The 21617-nt window shown below is 38.5% G+C and overlaps 2 protein-coding genes across 3 annotated transcripts; both read left to right on the top strand.

The window, feature by feature from the left end:
- Nucleotides 1-308: 308 nt before the first annotated feature.
- Nucleotides 309-3252, top strand: LOC18435368 (tetraspanin-8). The gene is made up of 2 exons (XM_011625492.2): nucleotides 309-1005; nucleotides 2714-3252. Exons 1-2 carry the CDS (start codon nucleotides 499-501, stop codon nucleotides 3017-3019), a joined length of 813 nt encoding a protein of 270 aa, XP_011623794.1. The 5' UTR covers nucleotides 309-498; the 3' UTR covers nucleotides 3020-3252.
- Nucleotides 3253-3395: 143 nt separating this feature from the next.
- Nucleotides 3396-10713, top strand: LOC110007364 (uncharacterized). 2 transcript variants are annotated; one of them, XM_088853888.1, is made up of 3 exons: nucleotides 3396-4672; nucleotides 4780-4891; nucleotides 5430-10713. In XM_088853888.1, exon 3 carries the CDS (start codon nucleotides 6336-6338, stop codon nucleotides 7452-7454), a length of 1119 nt encoding a protein of 372 aa, XP_088710014.1. In that variant the 5' UTR covers nucleotides 3396-4672; nucleotides 4780-4891; nucleotides 5430-6335; the 3' UTR covers nucleotides 7455-10713. The 2 variants fall into 2 exon arrangements, with proteins under 2 accessions (XP_088710014.1, XP_020523569.1); XM_020667910.2 differs by having other exon boundaries at nucleotides 3396-4891.
- Nucleotides 10714-21617: the final 10904 nt, after the last annotated feature.

The raw sequence follows: 21617 nt of genomic DNA on the forward strand, positions 1-21617 counted from the left end.
TTTTAAGATTAAAATCTATTTTTTTCTATGTCTATACATCTAGACGTCAAGATGATCAATTTGATATTTTTTCTAACATCACAACAGCCATTTTTTGAAGGATTTTGGAAGTGTACCTTAAATATGCATTTTTTTTCGTAATTAAGGGTAATAAAGGGTCCGGTAGGCATTCAGAAAATCGTTAGGGGTAAACAAAAACTATCAATTAATGAGTAGCTCAGTTATTGGGAACGTGCTCTGAAACTCCCATTGTCAACTGACCGCGTTGTCCTCCCGTTATAAACACCCTTCCAGTCTCCATTTCCTTCATCGTCTCTCTTTCTCTCTCTAGAAGATAGACTTCCAACTCTGTTTCTTCGGTTTTCCTGTATTTAAACCTCTTACCAGTCCCGTTATCATCAAAACCCATATCTTCATTTCTCCCCAATCCTTCATCACACCATCTTTCTCTCTCTAACTCCCTGATCAAACCGATCTTTCTCTCACCATCTCTTCACCATGTTTCGTTTGAGCAATAACCTGATTGGGATCCTGAACTTCATCACCTTCCTCCTCTCAATCCCCATTCTTGGGGGTGGGATATGGCTTAGCCACAGGGCTAGCACTGACTGTGAAAAGTTTTTGGATGGCCCTATCATAGCTTTGGGAGTTTTTCTCATGGTGGTTTCTCTTGCTGGTCTTGTTGGATCTTGCTGTAAAGTCACATGGCTTCTGTGGTTCTATCTTCTGGTTATGTTCTTGCTCATCGTTCTCCTCTTTTGCTTCACCATTTTCGCTTTCGTGGTGACAAACAAAGGCGTAGGAGAAGTGGTTTCAGGGAAAGGTTACAAGGAGTATAAGCTTGGAGATTACTCGAATTGGTTGCAGAAGAGAGTGAGCAATACCAAGAACTGGAACAAGATCAAGAGTTGCTTGAGTGATGCGAAGGTTTGCAAGAGCCTTGCAGAGGATGAAAAGAACGAGCCTGAAGCCATTTTCTATGCTAAGCATCTCTCTCCGATTCAGGTTTGTTTTCAACTTTTCATGGAAATTATGACTCATTTGGTTTCTAATTTTGGGGGTTTATTGATTTGGTGGGTTGGATCTGGGGGTTTGAGTTTCATGTGTTTGATTCTAGGGTTCGATGAATTTCTCGGTGGCTTAGACTTGGATTTTTTTTTTTTTATGGTTTGATTTTAGGGTCTGATGAATTTTTTGATTTTGGGTTGTTTTAATTTTTTCTCTCTATATGAAACTCTCTCTCTCTCTCTCTCTCTCTCTCTCTCTCTCTCTCTCTCTCTCTCTCATATTGTACTAAATTTGCAGAATTTCCTGGTTTAGTTTTGGGCTTCCATTTTTTTTTTTTTCCTTTTCTATTTTTCTCTTGGGAAGTCCCTTTTTAGGGTTTTGACCACTATTTTGTGATCGGGTTTTTAACTTCTTCCTAAGATTTGCTTGGGCTTGTGACATGAACTCTCTCTCTCTCTCTGTAAAAAAAAAATGCATTGCAATTGATTGTGGGTTTTCGTGATTTTTTTGTTTTTTGTTTTTAATACCTGTGTTATTTCATGGGTAGTTATTTACTAAGGGGATTTTCCCCAATCTTTAACCATCTGCATGGAACCACCCATCTAAAAGGTTTGGGAGGTTTTCCATGTATCCGATACTAGGTAATCAGGTTCTTTCATCTTGGAAAATTAATTTCATTTCAACAAGAAAAAAAGGTTTCGATTTATTATCTTTTTGTGATCTTACCAAGTGTTTTTTTCTTTTCAATCAAGAAAAGGTTGGTTTTTTTTCCTAATTTCATGCCGCCTATACTTCATCAGAGATCATCTTTGTGTATTTGGGCTCTTAGTGTTTTGGTTTATTGACCGTTGATATCTCATGATTCATTCATGCCGTTTTTCCTTTTCGAAAGAAAATGTCTCATGATTTTCCCTAAAGATGGTTCACTTTCTCAACGACTGTCCCTCCTTTCGCCCCTTCTATCTTTGGTCTTTGTCTATTGTGCTCTTTTATTTGTCTTAGTTTACTCTCTCTCTCTCTCTCTCTCTCTCTCTCTCTCTCTCTCTCTCTCTCTCTCTCTCCTGAAACAGGGTTTTGTTTTTTTTTCTTTTATTCTGGTTTCTTTCGTTATTTCGTTTTTAGTCTGCTATTGATCCGTGTGTGTAAAATTGGGTTTCTTAAATTTTGTTCTTTTAAAATAGATGTTTCTCTCTCTCTCTCTCTCTCTCTCAGAAATTAGGTTCCTACAATTATGTTTTTCCCAATAGAACTGCCCATTCAACCAGCAATTGATCTCTCTCTCTCTGCTCGCTCCCCCCCCCCCCCCCCCCCCTCTCCTCCTCCTCTCTCCCTGAGAACTTGGGTTCCCTTCTATTTTGGTTTTTCCCAATAGAACTGCGCATTCAACCAGCAATTTATCACTCACTTTCTCTCTCTCTCTCTCTCTCTCTCTCTGAAAATTCCCTTTGAGAAATTGGGTTTCTTTAATTTTGTTTTCCCCAATAAAATTGCTCATTCAACCTGTAATTGATCTCTCTCTCTGTCTGAGAAGCCTTTCTTTATTGCGCTCTCTCTCTCTCTCTCTCTGAGGAGTCAGTGGTTCTTTATTGCTCTTTTTCCCTAATAAAACTGTCATTCATCATCTAATCGATCTCTCTCTCTGTGGATATGAGAAATAATTTCTACTTCAAATCTAACAAGTGTTCTCCTTTTGTTGTGTACACAGTCTGGTTGCTGCAAGCCCCCAACAAGCTGCAACTTCACATATGTTAGCCCCACCAACTGGACAACAACATCAGCAGCTCCACTCGGAGATTGCAATCTATGGAACAATGAACCCACCACTCTATGTTTCAACTGCGAATCTTGCAAGGCTGGTGTCTTAGCCAACCTTAAAAGTGACTGGAGAAAGGTGGCAATTGTTAACATAATCTTCCTCGTCTTCCTCATCATCGTTTACTCCATAGGCTGCTGCGCTTTCAGGAACAACAGGGCCGATAATGGTTACCCCCAATACAAGGGCTACCCTTGATTCTCTCTCTCACTCTCTAAAATTCTGTGTCTATTTGGTTCTTTGTTTTGTATCTTCTTTTTGATGTACAGACGGGGTACCATACATTTGATTTCTCTGCTGTTGTAGGTAGGTTATGGGCTTTGTTATGATGATTGATTACTACATAGACATCGTTATGGAGCTGGTAGTTTATTACAGAGTTGTAGAGAATTTCATTATATTTTGGAGCTATTGAGATATTATTTGTTTCATATCTGTGATCTTCGTCCGGAGTGTTTAATCTGTGTTATTTGCTTTGTGTTGCTGTTTACATCGATTGCACTGTGCTTGTGTGAGTGTGAGTGTGCTTTGATGAGATTTTTGGGGAGTTTAGTGGACCTGGTCGCTGGGTGCTATGAATGGTGTGAGAGAGAGAAGACTGGACTTGGGGGAAATGAGTGGGGGGGGGTTGTTCGGTGCTGTGAATGATGTGTGAGAGAGAGAGGCAGTGTCCTGAGTGAAATCTGGACTTGGGTGCAATTTTTGGGATTTTTAGTGGACCTGGTTGCTATGTGCTGCTAGGACCTGGTTGCTATGTGCTGTGAATGATGGGGAATGTATCTGTGCGACCCAACCCACACCTACATGGAAAAATATGTATATGAGATTGCTATCTCCCAGTTGTAGGATCTAAAAAAAGTTCTAGGATCTAAAAGACCGGTTGGGATACGATCAATCAAAATGTCGATGTTATGGATTTAGAAAATGTTATGGATTTGGAAAGAAACTTGGGAATTTGCCCTTGCCCTTGCCCATCTTTTATGCATCCCATCATTGTCCTTGTCCTTATTTTACGCATCCCGTCAGAGAATGCCCAATTACTCAAAAAATTATTCAGATGAATGCAAGCTCTTATTACCAAAATTTTTTTTTAGGATGTTTAAAAAGTTGAAATTGGGGGTTTTAAGTAATTTTTCTTAAACAAAAAATTCAAAAACTCGCACATCATGTTAGAAATGTTAATTCTTTAAAATTTTGAATATAAAATCTATCTTTAAAATAGATTTAGAATTGTATATAATGTGATCATTTACCAACTGCGCAAAAAAATCACAATTGTATATAACTATCTAATGTGAAATTTGATAGCTTGAATGTGTCACAAAGTTTGAAAAAATTACTTTTAGACATTGTGCTTGGTCAACGGAATAAATACAACCACCTAGTTTCACATCCAAAGGTCAAGATTAATTGAGACCACTTTGTACAAAAGGTACATGGTCCCGTTCTATACTTTTACAATAGTTTTGAAGAGTGACCGCATTCATGTAAATGATTGATGAGTAAGCCCACTCATAGAAACCCTATCCATCTACCAAACACAAGAAATAAATCAAGAATTGGCCCACCAAGCAAAAGCCATTGCGACCAGGTCCCTTTGCCGTTCAATTGCATTAACAGGAACTCAAAGAGATGATGTGTCAGTATCACCCATTGAGAGAGATGCAAATACAGAGAGAGAGAGTATCACCCATTGAGAGAGATGCAAATACAGAGAGAGATAAGATGCACATCGCAATTTTTTTTTCCCTCTGCATAGAGCCGGCGTTATGTCCATGCATCTTGATGTCGAGATGATCGATTTGAAGATATTTGGACATCAAAACAACCTCTTCTAGTAAATTTTTTGATGTAGGCTCTAATTTGATTGTTTAGAGCCTCGGCTCTATATAAAATTTTCCCTATTATTAATGTTTGCCGTTCAAAAAATGAATAAATAAATGCACATGACAATGCAGAAATATGGTCTGGTGGCTCTTCAATGGCATTAATAGTAGGGTGCGGTTTGGCTCTTCAATGGCATTAATAGTAGGGTGCGGTTTGCATACGGACGCATCTGTAGGTGTAGAGGTAAGGTGCACCTTCAAATTTTATCATGGTATATAATTTTGATGTAAAATGTTCTTAGGATTATCTCAAAATCTATTTTTATATCTAATTATAAAATTTTAAATTTCAAAAATAATTAAAATCGAGTAGATCTATAAACATATAAAAATCTTGAAAATAGACGGTGTAGATAATATGTTGTAAAATGCACTATTTTTGGGACTTAAAATCTTTTTATTTTTCATAGTCATACATCTCGATGTCGAGATGATCAATCAAAGGGTTTTTCAATATTAAAACTACCTTTTCCGATGAATTTTCAAAGGGTTTTTCAACATTAAAACTACCTTTTCCGATGAATTTTTTAGGGGCATCCGAAGTTCTACATTATAAGGTATTTGAATTCAAAGAATAGAAAAGATGAAGAAAGGTAAATAAAGTGCGGCCGGTGCAGTAGCTGATGACGCTGCCCCAAAATAATTTCAGAAAAAATTTCAGCGTTTATTATCAGGCAAGGTTTTGACTATGTTTTCTTAGTCTTTCAAGTTGGTTTTTACAGGTAAAGAGTCCAAGCAAAGATAAGATTTAATTTTTTTTTAAAAAGGCGTATGGTGGAGGTGATGACGAAGATGTTGAGGATGGAGATGGAGCTACTATGGTCACTATCAGGTATGATATGTCAGGAGGACTTCTATCAGGTGCGAAGTCTATCAGGTGCAAAGTTCTTAGTGGTGGGTTCTTTTTCTCCCTCATCAACTGATATTTTTGGCCTTTCTGATTGGGCTAAAAGGAGTTGGAGTCTGTGTTATGCTCAGAAAGTTAAAATTATAGGGGAGAATAAAATCATCTTGTTTCTTCGAACAAGTTATTGTCCTTGATCTTTGGAAACCAGATTCCCATCTCTCTTATTTGTGAAAAGAAAGTATTTGGATTAGGTTGTCAGGCATTTCCTTTCATGCTCAGTCGTTGTAAACTGGCCAACAATTGTGGGGAGTTCTGTGATATTGATAGGATGGCTTTTGATGGGGTCAATTTGCGATATGTTAGGATACGTATCTGGAAATTGGGTGGGGCCCTCATTCCAAAGAATCTGACTCTACAAGTGGGTCAAGAATTTTTTTCTATAGCAGTAGTGCAAGAAACAAAGGACAGAAATAGTAACCTTCTTGGTTTACAGAAGGTTACTAATGATGTAGTGGAAAAAAATGGATGGCAGGAGGTGGTTCGACGTTGTAGACCTCCGCCGGTCAAGGCGAATTCCGGCCACTTGCAGCGGGATGGTTCCCGGATTTTCAGAACAGGGAAGAGGGAGTTACGAAATTTGAAAATCCGCAAGCGTTGGATTCCAGTTGGTCGTTTTGCCAATTGCCCGATGGTTTCTTCGTCGAGCGTTACTGATCGCGCCGATGGACCACGCGAGGTCAGTGCGGGACCATCAGAGGTAAAACACTGTAATAGCAATTAAATGGAAGGATTTCCTCGATGGCAGGGAGTTGAGGCACAGATTGTGGGAGTCATGTTGACAGCGAATGGTCGCCTCGTGTTGCTGCATGATTATTTGCAGGCATGTATGAAGGTTGGTGATGTCTTCCCTTTGCTTGAGCTGAAGGCGGTGGAAAGAAAGGCCCTTGCCCTTTTGCTCGCAGGGTTAAAGGAGGTGGATAGAACCTCTATTAAGGCCCTTGCCATTCTGCTCGCAAGTTATCGTTTTCGGTCGACGGTTGCGCTTCAAGTGGCGCTCGCTATTCTTGTTGTCATGTATTCTCAGTGGCACCGACGAGCAGCTAGGAAGAACCGTGTGCGCCAAAGGCCGGCTTTTGATCCGTTGATTATGAACTCGATGGCATTGGTGGTGGTAGATGAGGATGGGAAGCCCATTGCAATGGTGGAAGAGGAGGTGTTGGGAAACTCTTCGATTGCTTTATTAGAGGAAGGATTATCGGTGCAAGAGAAGAAGCGTGATGAAGATGAAGTGGTTGCCCCCCATTCTGTGGTTCATGAGGACCGGCCGTTGCTCCTTCACCTGACAAAGGTGCAATCTGGGGAAGCAACTCAGGTCTCTTCTGAATTGTTGACTCAGATTGATCACTCTATGGCTACAAATGGGGCTTGCGATAATCATTCTCAGAGTGATCAGGTGGATGCCATTTTGGGCTCGATAGTGCTCGACAGTGGAATGGATTTTGATCTGCCAATCAGGGTGGTCTTTAAAGAAATAGTTGAAAAAATCAGGGCCAAAAAATCTGGATTATCTGATGCTAGGAAGAAGAAATTTGAATTGGAGAAGAGTGATGGAGACGATAGGGAGGTGACCCCCGATAAGGATGTGGAAAATAAGAAAAAGAAAGGCAAGAGCCCAATGAAGGGTACTAGATCGTCTACTCGGCTGATGGCTCGTGGGCAGAGACCTGGTGCTGCTGCTGGTATTGTTATTCGAGACAAAAAAGTAATTGGAGGTCCCTCTTCATCATCTTTTATGGAGAATGCTTTTGATGAGACGATGGAGGAGGCTTGGATGATGGAAGAGGTCTATTTTGGGTCCAGGGATGATGGTTCAGGTTCTTCCCTTCCTAAGTTTCCTTAATGCTTTTGCTTTCTTGGAATGTGAGAGGTCTAGGTGACCTCAGACGAAGAAAAGACATTCAGTTTATTGTTAATAAATATAAACCTATTGCTCTTATTTTGTAAGAAACCAAACTCCCCAGCCCTAGTCTTTCAGGGGTGGGGGAAGTCTGGGGCCTTGGAGCAGTAGATTTTGTAGGTATTGATTCAGTAGGTCAGTCTAGTGGTATTTGGATTTTGTAGTACCCTTCTATTCTGCTTTCTTTTTGTGTTGTTAAAAAAGACTATTTTATACTTGTGGGTTTTGTGGGTCCTGAAGCTGATTTTCAATGGGGTTTTATGAATGTGTATGGTTCTCATACTGCTGCTCAAAAAGAAAGTTTTATCTTAGATATGACTGAAGATATTTCTCAGTTTGATTTTCCCATCGGTATTGGGGGGGATTTTAATTTCATTAGATGGGCGAAAGAGTGTTCTTCTAGGGGGTGATTACATTGGCATGTGTCTCTTTAATAGATTCATAGAATCCCATGCTCTCATAGATTTACCCATTGTAGGTGTGAATTTTACTTGGACTAATGAGAGTATTTCCTATCTCTCAATGTCTAAGATTGATAGGTGTCTGGTATCTGTTGAGCGATCTGAAACTTTTCCTTTAGCTTCTGTTAAAGCCCTCCCTAGACTTTTATCTAATCATACTCCTATTTTGTTAACCTCTAGGCTTTGGTTGGGAGGCCCAAAGCTTTTTAGATTTGAAATTGAGTGGTTACAGGATAAGGAAGTTCTTGACCTTATCAAAAGTACTTGGGAGAATTCTATTTTTGGTGGGACTCTTGACTTCTAAATCCATAAGAAGCTTTTGAATATTAAACATAAACTTATGGATTGGAAAATAGAAAAGTGATATTTTGTTAAAAAGAAAGTTGAAGAAGAGCTGCAAACTATTGAGGAGGCAAACTAAGTTATGTAGCAGTTTGGGGCGTTGTCTGAAGAGATGGCTGGCGTGAGAAGTGCCAAATTGAATGATTCACAGGAGCTAAGACAAGTGGAAGAGGTCTATTGAAAACAGAAGTCGAGGGTGAAGTAGTTGAAGGAGGGAGATTTGAATACAAATTTTTTTTATGCAATTGCTAATACGAGGAGAGGCCAAAATGATGTTTCGGGTCTTGTTATCCAGGGACTTGATGCTGATGATAGTGATGGTATAGCCCAAGCTATTATCAATCACTTCCAATGTGCTTTTACTTCTAAAGTTAAATTCACTCCAAAACTCAGTCGAGTGGGTTTTAAAGTTCTTCCAACTAATCTCATTCCTATCTTGGATAGGGATGTCTCTATGGATGAATTGAAAAAGGTTGTCTTTGCTCTCCCGGGTGATAAGGCACCTAGTCCAGATGGCTTCCCATTAATCTTTTTCCATAAGTTCTGGAACTTGATTAGTTGTGAGCTATTGGAGATGACCAGGGGCTTCTTAAGGAGAGGATATCCTTTTAAAGGAGTGAACTCTACACTCATTGCCTTGATTATTAAAATATCTGTGATAGCTTCCTTAGGGGACATTAAACCGATTAACCTGCTTACGAGTATCTACAAAATTGCGGCCCTGGTTGAGCGACTAAAGGAGGTATTACTTTTTATTATTTTTTGTCCCCAATCTGCTTTCATTAAGAATAGGTTGATTTCTGATAGTGTTATGATTGCACAAGAGTGTATTTATTCTCATATCCTTAATGGGAGTCCTGGAGTGGTTAGTAAACTTGACATGGAAAAGGCTTATGGTATAGTGGAATGGAAAATTTTGTTAGAAATTATGAAAAATATGGGTTTCAGTAATAAATGGAGACGTTAGATATTCGGTTGCTTATCTTCAGCCCACTTTTCCATTTTGTACAAAGGAAGTTCAATTGGGTTTTTTAAGGCTACACGGGGTCTTCGTCAAGGGGACCCCCTTTCTCCTTTCCTTTTCACTATTTGTGCAGAGTGCTTTAGCTTGATGCTGCCAAATGTGGCGAGAAATGGGCACTTCTCGGGTTTTCAAATGCCTAATGGGGGACTTTGTATTTCGCATTTACAATATGCTAATGCTAATGATACTTTGTTGTTTTGTGAAGCTCTGATTTCTCAGGTTACCAATATTGCTATGTTGCTGAAATGTTACGAAGTTGCCTCAGGCTTAAAGGTAAATTTTGGGAAAACAGGTGTTGTTGGCTTATATTGCAGTGATGAGGACGTGCGGTCAATTGCACAGCTATTGGGGTGTAAAGTAGAAAAATTTCCATCACCTACTTGGGGATGCCGTTATCAGATGGCTGACTACCAATTATGGTTTGGGATAAAATTCTTCAGCGTATCCAAGTTAAACTTGATCTGTGAAAGTTTAAATATATATCCTTTGGGGGTAGGATTACGCTAACTAAGGCTTGCCTATCAAACTTACTTGTTTATCAAATATCAATTTTACAGATCCCTTCCTCAGTGGCCAGAAAAATTGAAATGATGATGAGGAACTTTCTTTGGGGGTCCTTGGTGGAGACAAGTAAATTCTTTCTTCTTAGATGGGATAGAGTGTGCACGCCCAAAAAGGAAGGGGGGCTCGGAATTAGGAAAATCAAAACTATTAACCAAGTCTTGCTCTGTAAGTGGTGGTGGAGGAGTCTAAATCTTAAAAATCATCTTTGGTACAAAGTCAGTGCCTCGAAGTATGGAACAAAAAGTTTTTGTATATGGGTGGGGGTCAGAAGTGGAGTTAGGGGTACGTCTGTATGTTGGAGGTCAATTCATTCTTGCAAAGGTTTTATTCATAGAGTTATTCGCTAGTCGTTGGGCAGTGGCAGTAATATTTCATTTTGGCACCACAAATTAGTGGGGGATTTTCCACTGAAACTACTTTTTCCTATGGTTTTCTAGAGGATGGCCAACACCGATGCTACTGTCTCAGAATGTTTGTTCGGAGGGGTAGCCAAATTGTGTGGAATATCAATCTTCTTTATAACATAATCCCTGACTCTCTTTTCTTTCAACTCTCTGGTCTACTAAGGTTATTGGAGGAGGTCCATATCCCTCATAATGTTGGTGGTATGGGAGATTGATAAAAATGGAGTTTACTCGGTGAAGTCTATGTATATTCTGCTTTTCCATGATCGATGGAGATGATCTATGCTTGAAATAGCCATTATCTGGAAATGACCTCTACCTCTCAAAGTGCAAGGTTTCTTATGGCTGGCGGTTCAAAATAAGGTGTTAACGATAGATAATCTTATCAAGAGAAGGAAAATTTTGCTTAATATTTGTCTCATGTGTAAGGGGGATGGAGAATCTGGTGACCATCTCTTTCTTCATTATCCTTTTGCTCTTCGCATTTGGAGTTGGTTATTTGTCGAGCTTGGGATTACATTTGTAATGCCACCTTCAGTTGTTGGGATTTTACAAAATTTGACGGTTGATTTACCACAGACTGGGTTTGTTATTTGGAAAATTACTAGATGCGTCATTCTATAGAATACCTGGAAAGAGAGAAACATGAGAGTTTTTTATGGGCAATGTATGCCTTTTGAGAAAATCTTGGAGAGGGTATTGCATTCAATCTATATCTTTCAGTTACCAACGTTGATCAGGACATTTCAGAAGTGGATGTTAGAAGAAATTTAAATAATCTGCTCCATATGGGTTTCCTAAAATGCGAACCTAAAGGAAGATGGATGGCTCCACCCCGTGGGGTCTATAAGCTTAATTTTGACGGCAGTTCGATAGGGAACTCAGGTCCAGCTGGTTTTGGAGGTATGCTTAGGGATTGAATGGGGAATATTGTTTTTATATATACAGGTCCACTTGGGGTATGTACAGCTAATTTTACAGAATTGTTTGCTCTTTTCTAAGCCCTGTGCACCCTTGTGGAAAGGAATTTGGGGTGTTCCTGCATCCTTAAAGGGGATTTTCTCAATATCATTAAGTGATGTAAATGGGAACAGAAGCTGCCTTAGGAGTTCAAATCGCTGCTGCTTCAAATTTGGGACCTCTCCTCTTCCTTTTCCTTATTCTTTGTTCATGTTTATAGGGAGGCCAATGTATTGACTGACTCTCTTGCTAAAGGAGGTTCTTCCCTTTATGAAATTGTTGTTTCTGATTCTGTAATTTCGTTCTAGCTGAAAACATTTTATAGATTTTCTATCAAAAAAAAGAAGAAGGTAGCATCCTTATATAAATTTTTTCCTTAATAGTAAGCAACCCCATTGGGTGAAGTAGAGAGAGAGGGCACACTTCATACAAGGGGTAGAGGGAAAAAAAGTGAAATGATATGTTATTCATGGGGCGACCTTCTATGTGACCCTACCCACATAGACAAAATATGTGCTTAGTAATTCTCTATGGGATCTAAAAGGATGGCTGGGATAATACCGTTCCATTGTCGCAAAATTAGATCTCAACTTGGGAACCGGTTCTCTGCCTATAGCCCTTTCTATATGCCACCAAGGAGTACACCTATCTCACACTCCATTCTCTTTGACTATCTCTCTCTCTTACCCTTTCATTTTTTTCCCGCAGTAACCCTAATCCTCTATCAATACCTTCTTTCTCTAGCAATAATGGAAGGAAGCAGCAGGAACTTAACCATCTATCAAATGGAAGGAATCCACATACCCCTAAAAAGCCGTAGGGGGCCAAAAGAAGTGAGGGGAGTAGTGGACGCAACAGAGCCAAAGAAATCTCTATGGAGTGAGAGAGACAGTGAGAGCATCGCTAGTTTTGCATATGGCAGTATAGCTAATTGGCAGTTTCTTAGTGAAGTTATAGCTAGTTTTGTTTTGAGAAAGAGATTTGTTGTTTCTTAGAGAAGAGAAAGTGAGGAGAGCATTAGTCACAAGAACTCTCTCTGGAGTGTGTGAGAGAGAGAGGGCAGTTTTGCGGGCAATTTCTTAAGGAAGATTGGGATTGCTTCGATCACTGATTTGCTTCAATTATCGTTTCAATTGGAGCAATGGTTCCTTCTTGTTCTATAGAAGAAATAGTGATTGGTGTGGACTACTGCTAGATGTTGCAAGTTGAAATAGTACGAGCGATTACGGACTATTGCTAGAGAGAGATGGGTGAACTATTGCTAGATGTTACACATGGGAATAGTTCGAGCGACTACGGACCTCAACCAATAATAGATTTGATTAATCAAGAATAACATTGTTTTTTTTTTTTTGGTAATTGAAGCTTGCATTCATCTGAATAATTTTTTGGGTAATTGGGCACTCTCTGACGGGATGCGTAAAAGAAGGGCAAGGGCAATGACGGGATGCGTAAAAGAAGGGCAAGCGCAATGGGTGAGGGCAGATTCCCAAGTTTATTTCCAAATCCATAACATTTTCTAAATCCATGATATTGACATTTTGATTGGTCGTGTCCCAACCGTTCTTTTAAATCCTACAACTTCTTTTAGATCCTACAACTAGAAGATAGCAATCACATACATATTTTTCCATGTAGGTGTGGGTTGGGTCGCATAGAAACATTCCCCATCATTCACAGCACATAGCAACCAGTTCCTCACAGCACATAGCAACTAGGTCCACTAAAAGTCCCAAAAATTGCACCCAAGTTCAGATTTCACTCAGTGACACTGCCTCTCTCTCTCTCTCTCTCTCACACATCATTCACAGCACCGAGCAACCCCCCTCACTCATTCACAGCACCCATTTAGAGATAGATTTTGGATTCTAAATTCTAGAGAATTTGATTTTTTTGGAGGGAAATTACTAAAAACCCTCAAATTTTAACTTTTTAAGGCATCATCCCCAACTCTTTTATACCACTTTATGAACCCCAAAGCAGTTTTCTTTTGGAACTACCCCCAAGTAAAAAAGGTGTTTTTTTTTTTTTTACCACAATACCCCCATTACATCTATGTTTACATCACTTTTTTTTTTTTATTGTGTTGTATTAATAAATGAGTCACAAAAAATATGTTGGACCAAGTCCAATTCGACATACTCACTATGAAAACATGGTATAAGTGGGGAGGGGTTTTTTAATCATAAATTTATTGCCTTTTTGAGTGGGGAAGTCAGGAAAATTGCTAAAAACCCCTAGAATATACTCTATAGACACTCTACCCCCACCCCAAAATATTCTCACTACTTTTTATTCAAAACCAACTTTTATAACTAAAACCCCCCAAACTAAATAAGTTGTAAATTTTGTGACCAAATTACCCATATCCGTACCATCACTGTACGAATGCTGCTTTGAGAAAATACATTCGTCGGACCGCAGTACTCATTTGCTGGACTAACCACATAAGCCGGTCTGATTTAACGAAATACCGAATTGTATGCTTAGAGTGAGATATGCCAGACCGCAGTTAACTAACACCGGACCGCAGATTACAACATGCCGGAACCAGACAACGAATTGTCGGACATGCCACTTCAGTTAACTAAACACTGGACCACAGCTCTATAATGCCGGAGTTCTTTTTCAACCCTACCAAAAACACCGAAACACATATGGTAAAAGCCGGAATGATCGACCAAAATGCCGGATTGCTACCATCAAATGCCAGAGTGGCGTGAACCCAGGGAAATTCTCACCGGACTGTTGCATGAATGTGCAGGGTGCCTTCAAACCAGGAAGCCAATCGCCGGATCTCTTGGAAACTATGCCAGAGTGCCCTCACTTTGCCAGACTTCCACGTGACTATGCTAGAGTGAAATGGCTCAAGCAAACACTTCCTCGGACTGCGGGGATTATATTGCCGAAGTGCCGATGAGGCCAGTAAGCACATTACCGGATTACATCTTGAATGTGCCGGGGTAACATAAAAACAGGAACAAAACTGCCAGACTGATATGCTGACCGTGCTGCAAATGCCAGTACCAAATTGCCGGACTGCCTTGCTCCCATCGCCGGAGTGGCTATAAATCCAGGAAACAAAACGTTGGATTGTTGTGCTACATTTGCCAGACATGCTATGACTCCAGGAACACCATCTCCGGACAGCTATGGTGTGTGTGCTGGACTCAGTTCATTTCCTAGAAACAAACCTCTAGACCGCTATAGTGCGAATGCTGGAGTGCCTAGAATTCCAGGAAGCATAACTCCATACCGCAATGGTGCATGTGCCAAAGTGACCATATGTCCAGAAAATATATCTTCGGCCCGCTATGGTGCTTAGAATTCTAGGAAGCATATCTCCAGATCGAAGTGTGCATGTTCCGAAGTGATCAATAGTCCAGAAAGGCTATCTCCGGACCGCTATGCTGCTCATGTCAGAGTGATTAGAATTCCATAAAGCATATCTCTGGACCGCAATAGTGTGTGTACCGGAGTGCTTAAATTCCAAGAAGCATATCTCCGGATCGCAACGGTGCGTGTGTCGGAGTGACCCATAAGCATATCTCCGGACCGTTGTTCACCAATTGCCCGGATGCTATGCATGGTGTGCCGGAGCACGTTATGAAATTGCCGGAGCAATTTAAGGAAGTGCCGAAGTTCACTTTATAAGTGCCGAACTGCTATGAATGGTGGTCCAAACTATGTGATGGGCAATGAATGAGCAATGAATGATCATCTTTATTATCAAATATGTGGTCCAACCATCAAATGAATTAAAAAATCAATTGAGACGGTTCGTTGATTATCAACCACCATATATTCCATCATCTTAAATTATTCACCACCATATTATTGAGACAATGAATGATTATCAAACATCAAATGAATTGAAAAATCCATTGAGACTGTTTGATGATTATCAACCACCATATATTCCATTATCTAAAATTTATCAGCCACAACAAAAAGAATCAACATTTCATTAACTGGCTAATAGAGTAGCTTCAATTGTACAAAAATAACGAAACATATGTATCAAAGAAAAGAAAAAGAACTTAACATATGTCTTAAAAAAAGTTTATAACCTTTTCAATTTACATTTTCAAAACGAAAGATACAAGACATATTCACTTTCTTGGCCTCAACCATTTTTTGGGCCAACTTGCAATACCCTTGCCCTTGCCATTTCTACTCTTTGTTCTCCTCTCAGTTTCCTCATCAGTCTCGCTTTCTCTTTCCTCATCTCCACCATCTGCATCCTCAGTCTCTCTTTCCTCCGCAGATTTGGTTTCTTCATCTCCACTTTCTTCCTCCTTGCTATCACTTTCATCATCTCCACCATCTATCTTCTCTTCCTCACTTCCACCATCTCCCTCCACATTCTCCTCAGCATTCTCTACAGGAGTGTGCTGCAATAACAAATCGTGGTTCGCCTGTACATAATTTCTAAATTCTCCTGCTAATACTTCAGCATGAAGTGCCGCTTGTAGCATCCCTATACAAGTTAATCAATGCAAATAGACAATAAAAAACAACATAAATAATTGATTTGAATAGATAATTACCAATGAAAACTAAAATACATAACATACCAACTTCCTCTGGTCATCATGGCCTGCGAGGGGGGGCACATTTGATTGCGACTGCGGGGGGGGAGGGGGGGCACATGAGAGTACTTCCATATCTATGAGTGAACATGTTATACCAAGCCATATAATCTTAAGTAGGCATTTCGCCATATTTATCCGGAGTTGCCTTGATAATATTGCGTCCTCGTTGTTGCTAGTCGCTTATCTCGCGAGCCAATTCGTCAATCCAACTAGTGGGGTGTAGACTAACATTTTCCCTCTTCTCCCACTTGGGCAGCCCAACAGGAATCACTTGCTTCTTCCTAAATTGCCGCAATACACGATCCGACAAATAGTACTCTGCAATGACAATGCGTTTTCTTTACATAATGTATTTAATGGGCTGAAGTCCTCATATGGTTGCCAATTCATCTACAACAATAATATAACACAACATCGTTAATGGGTTTTTGCATTAAACGTTGTCAATTGCGATGTCGTAAAAAACATAACACTAACACTTACAAGACAAACACAACACTAACCATGTCATACAATTGTGAAATATTCTTCACATTAGTCAACAGGATCCCTATTCATTAATTGTAAGGCTTTACAAGCATGCTTACAAGGCAAACCTGTTATTTGCCAACCCCGGCATTCATATTCTCTTGCAATAATATTTACCGTATAATTCATGTGATCGCCCCTTGCTTCATACATTGTTGCCACCGTGACCCTCATAGAAAGGGATTCTTTATGATATTTCTTAGTTCATTTTGAGTTTAGGGCAAGTGTTGTAGTTCAGGTTTCAGCTATCAAGCTACGAGTGGTTATTAGTTCCATGATTTGTCTTCTAATCAAGTCAACATACTGGAGAATTTGCATATCTCATGCTTCTAGAATTCACTTGTTATATGACTCAGCCACATTAGTTGTTACTTGGTCATATCGCTTACCCCTGAATTGTGATATAGCCTAACAGTTTGGTGATGCTTTCATGAACCATTGGAATGCGTCATTTGAAAGTGATCTAATTTCCATTATCTTATCAAAATATTCTTGTTTCCTATATGCTCCGATAAAGGCACATACAACTAATTTCTTAACATCATTAGGTATGTGTTTTACTTTCTTCTTGAAATTCTCCGGTAAATGACGCTCACAGAAAGCATGACGAACACTCTAAAAAACTTGCCAGACAGTATCTACTAGACCAGGGTGTATATCTGACAAAAAAGTGATTCACGATCCGTCCCAATAGCAATATTTAGAGATTCCATAAACCATAACCAGTTATCAGTACTTTCGATATCCATAATTGCGAATGCAATATGAAACACTTGTCCATCCCCATCGAGTGAATTGACAGCAAGTAGAGTCCCAAAGTATCGTGCCTTCAGTGATGTCCCATTGAGAAATAGAAGTGGATGACATCCATTTTTGAAACTATGCATTGACCCATAAAAGCTTAAGAATAATCGATGAAATATGCTTCCCGGCCATACTTGTCTTGTCACATAACTATTAGGATTCGTCTTCATCACTCGGTTTACATATGTTAATAACTGGTTGTATGGCTCCTATTGCAAACCATATATGTCTTTGATGGCCGTTTCTTTTCCTTGCCAAGCTTTCCAATAAGGTACTTCTAACCCGTAACCTCAAAACAAATCACTTATGATATCTCTAGCCTTATAATGCGTAAGGTCACTTAATTTATCCTTGATTAAGAAGGCAACAAATTTTCATGATGCTCTTCTCTGTACATTATTGCTTGTCCCAATATTGCATGAATGATCTTTTTTCCGTGTTTGGATTCTAAAAACATTCATCATGCCAAGCTTTGCAGCATATATCTCCTAACTGCATCCATCACCATTGCATTTTGCCATTATGTGACAGCCCTTGTTTTTAACGAGACGGTATGTGAAATGGTTTGCAATAGCAAACTTACTAAGCGCTTTGCGGAAATTTTCTAAAGATTCAAACTGTTGTCCTACCTCAATAAGTGCATTCTCCCATGTGCTAAGCAACCTTGGTGTATTGCTTTGTTCAGACCCAGAGACTAAAACATTAGAGGGTTGTGGGGGTCTAACATTTTCGACTGCCATAGTATTATGTGAAGTACTTCCACCCCTGCATTCATTCCAATGAAATATGCAGACGAACACTTGAATCTCCTCTTCATTGGCGTTCAACATCCTAACAATAACATCGTCAATGAATAGGTTCACCACAAATATCTTATTTCCCGGGACAAAATACCTCAATGGTGTCAAGTGCATGTCAAATGAAAAATGCTCTGCTACGTATTTTCTCATGTCATCTAACTTAGTTATACAGTCAGTGAAAAAGGTAAATGCATCACTACCAATATAATCTAAAATCCTATCGACACTTGTTCAGAGTTCTCCACCTAAAATGTAATAAATTAATCTGTTATCATCCATTTTCTTCTATCCTACACAATATTTGTAGTAACTTACATATACAACATCTTAAAAACTAGCCTTGAATTTGCCATATGCATATTGTTCTTTAATAACAAATTCTATTTTAACAATAAGTCTACAAATTTATTTAAGAGATTTACTAAGAAATTCTACAATGAATAGATGTTGGGGAAATGAATCTAGATATTATAGATAATGTCACAAAGAGGGATTGATCTACATAGACAACCTGGGTTCCCCTGAATGATGGAAAGTTGGGGATCTGACATATTTCGTGCAGTGAAGTATGTTCATATGGTAAAAATTACAAAGTATGACAATATATCAAGGGCAACATCTATTGTCAGCAATATGGCACTTAATTTCATAAATTGGAAGAGGGCCATTGATTTAAGATGGTAATGAACCAGAAGCTCTCCGAATATTCTTTGACAAGAAGAGACAAAACACCAAACTAGGGCACTTTTCCATTACTTTTTCAATGATGGCTAAAGCCACATTAGAAATTGAAGAGACAAACACCAAAATTACTAAAGATTCCACTATACCTTTAACAAAATCAGTAAACAGGAGCTTGTATTATAAACAATTTGGCTTGGATAAAATTAGACAAAAATAAGCAACCATTTTTATGGGTAAGTAGAAATAATCAAATACTACATCTTTGAACCCTGAATCAAATAATTGAATTCAAGTTCCAAGTGACTTACCCCAGCGGAAATACAGACAATGCAAAATGATAAATGGCAAACAAAATTCATAGCTAAAAACAAATTACCTATCCATTCTCTTATTGTATACACTTGAGTTTTGTCTACCATTTTATCATAACAAATTAAGAGTAAAAAAATCAATACATCTTAAGAATCACCTATCCATTCTTTCATTTGTCAATGAAAAATTAAATACAGCCAATGTGGCTAAATAAAAACCCAACAACAGATTTTAGGGATACATTTACATCCACCTTTTGGTAAAAAACAACATAAATTGAAGTTACAACATAAATAACATTCTCAAAATTGAAGTTAATTCATTTGATTAACGAAAAGGTTTTCATGCCAAGTTTTAACCACAAAGTTGAAGTTACAATATAAATAACATTCAAAAAATTGTTTTTAAATATTTAATTGACTATTCTTTCATACCTGGTCCTCGAAAAATTGAGCTCGGCCTGTGATGGGATCAGTGTTTTGTGGGACCTTCGTAGAAAGTTGTGGGATGAAAAACATTCGTAGAGATTGCAGACAATGTTGTGGGGCCTTGTAGAGAGAGAAAAAAAATGTGATACTTTGTGAGAGAGAGAGAGAGTGAGTGAGTGGGGCCTTCCTAAAAGAGAGATTGACAGAGAAGTATAATTTTGGCTTAAGTAGAGAGAGAATAAAAAAATAGATCATAGTGAGCCTTGTAGAAAAAGAGGGAGATAAGAACTCACCTTTGACGAGTGTGGGGCCTTCCTTGCTCAAATGTTTTGCAGGGTATTGAAGAGTGAAGAGAGGGAGACCTCGAGTTCGATACCTGCTGATGAACAATAGCTCAATACTAAGGCAGGGGCTGATGTAGGTGTGCAGGGTAACAAACGCACGGGCAAAACAGGGCTGATGAAACAGAGGAAGGTTCGCAGGTAAAAACGCAGGGGCAAAGGGGCGTAAGAATAGGGTAAAAAATAAAAATAACAAAAGTAAATTAAAGGGAAATAAAAATCGGGGTAAAAAGATCCAAATTTTTATGTTTTTTAGGTTGGGGGATTTTTAGTTTTAATAGTTGGTTTTTAATAAAAAGTAGTGAAAAAATTTTGGGATGGGGGTAAAGTGTCTATAGAGCATAGGGTTTTTTAATAATTTTCTCTTTTTTTTTTTAAGTGTTTTAAAAAGTTATAGGGGGAGCATGTCTAAAAAGTCGAGTAATAGAGGGTTTCAATAATTTTCTCTTACATGCGACAACCATTTTTTAAAGTCCATCTACACATCTTGTAGATGGATGTTTAGTGCATCATAGAACGCTATTTTGTAGAAGTGCGTCCCTCTCTCTAAAACGATTTTCCCTCCAAGCCCTCGTATAAATTTTGAGTTTTTAAGTGATGTCAAATTTCTTCTAGTCATTAGATGTCAAATTGGATGGTGGTGTGTCATGAAATTTATTTATTTTTTTAAATTGACTCAGTCAATGATAATCTTATAACCACCTAATTTAAAATTTAACGAACAAGGATAATTGTAACCTCCATGTACCAAAAGCTAGTGGTTTCTTTATATACTTTCCCAATGGAATTTCTTGTATATATTGGTTGGTGCTTATATACTATACACTTACTCCCTGGACCAAAAGACTTATTTGAGAAGATTTTTTTGATCCAAAATTTTGGAAACCACCTAAAATCACTAGATGATTATGTTGAAACAAAAGCAAATGAATTTTAAGTTTTTTGATACTTATATCTTACCATTGAAAAATTGAACACTTTCTATTTATTCTTGAGGTATTATTTTTTGTACCTGATTTTTATACGGCCAAGCCCGCACCTATTATTCAGAGGTCCTCAAGTCCAAGATGTTCATGTAAGTATGAATTGATGGTTTTCAAATTTCAAGATGGGTAACCAGATAACCGAGAGTGAATTATCTTTAAAAGCTGGCTACAACAAATTTAGAGAGGCATGGGTTCTGTCCTAAATGTAGCCCTCCTCCATCCCCAAAAATCTAGTCCCCATTGTAGCCCTCCCTTATCCTAAGAAAATACGTGTCCCATACTCTCTCTTTCCTTCCTTGCTCTCTCATCTTCCTTACCCTCTCTCTTTCCATATTCTCTCCATCACCATGGCAGATGGCGGGTAGTGTTTTATAGAGAAAAAATATGTTAGTGAAAATCAGTGTTCGTAAAATCGAACCGGAACAATTAACCAGACATGGGTTGAAAGTGGTTTGAACCGAACTTGAACTAACCAGGGCAGTTAATCAGACTAACCGGTCAAGTAGATTTTTTTAAAAAAAGTGGGTAAAAAATTCCCAAAAAAAAAAAAGAAAAAAAAAAGAAGAAGAAATACTTAGATTAAGTGTATAATATCTTATTACATATATTTATTTGACAAAAAAATAATTGAAACAACTTTTTATAAATTAATGTTTGAATACTATGGTCCTGTACATGAAAATATCTTTAAATATTTTTTGAAGATATTTTTGTCATGTAACATCTTCTTCCAAGAATTAACATATTCATTCCAAACCTTACATGAAAAACTTTATAGTTTCTTTTGTACAAAAATCGCTCACATTAGGAATGAAAGTTTATGCACCTTTTTGTAAATAACAAAAGTAGATTGATGCTAGTAAATCAAATAAA

This window comes from Amborella trichopoda, chromosome 12 (genome assembly GCF_054954075.1).
Source record: "Amborella trichopoda isolate Santa Cruz 75 chromosome 12, AtrichopodaSantaCruz75HAP2 v2.0, whole genome shotgun sequence".
NCBI classification, from domain to species: Eukaryota; Viridiplantae; Streptophyta; class Magnoliopsida; order Amborellales; family Amborellaceae; genus Amborella; species Amborella trichopoda.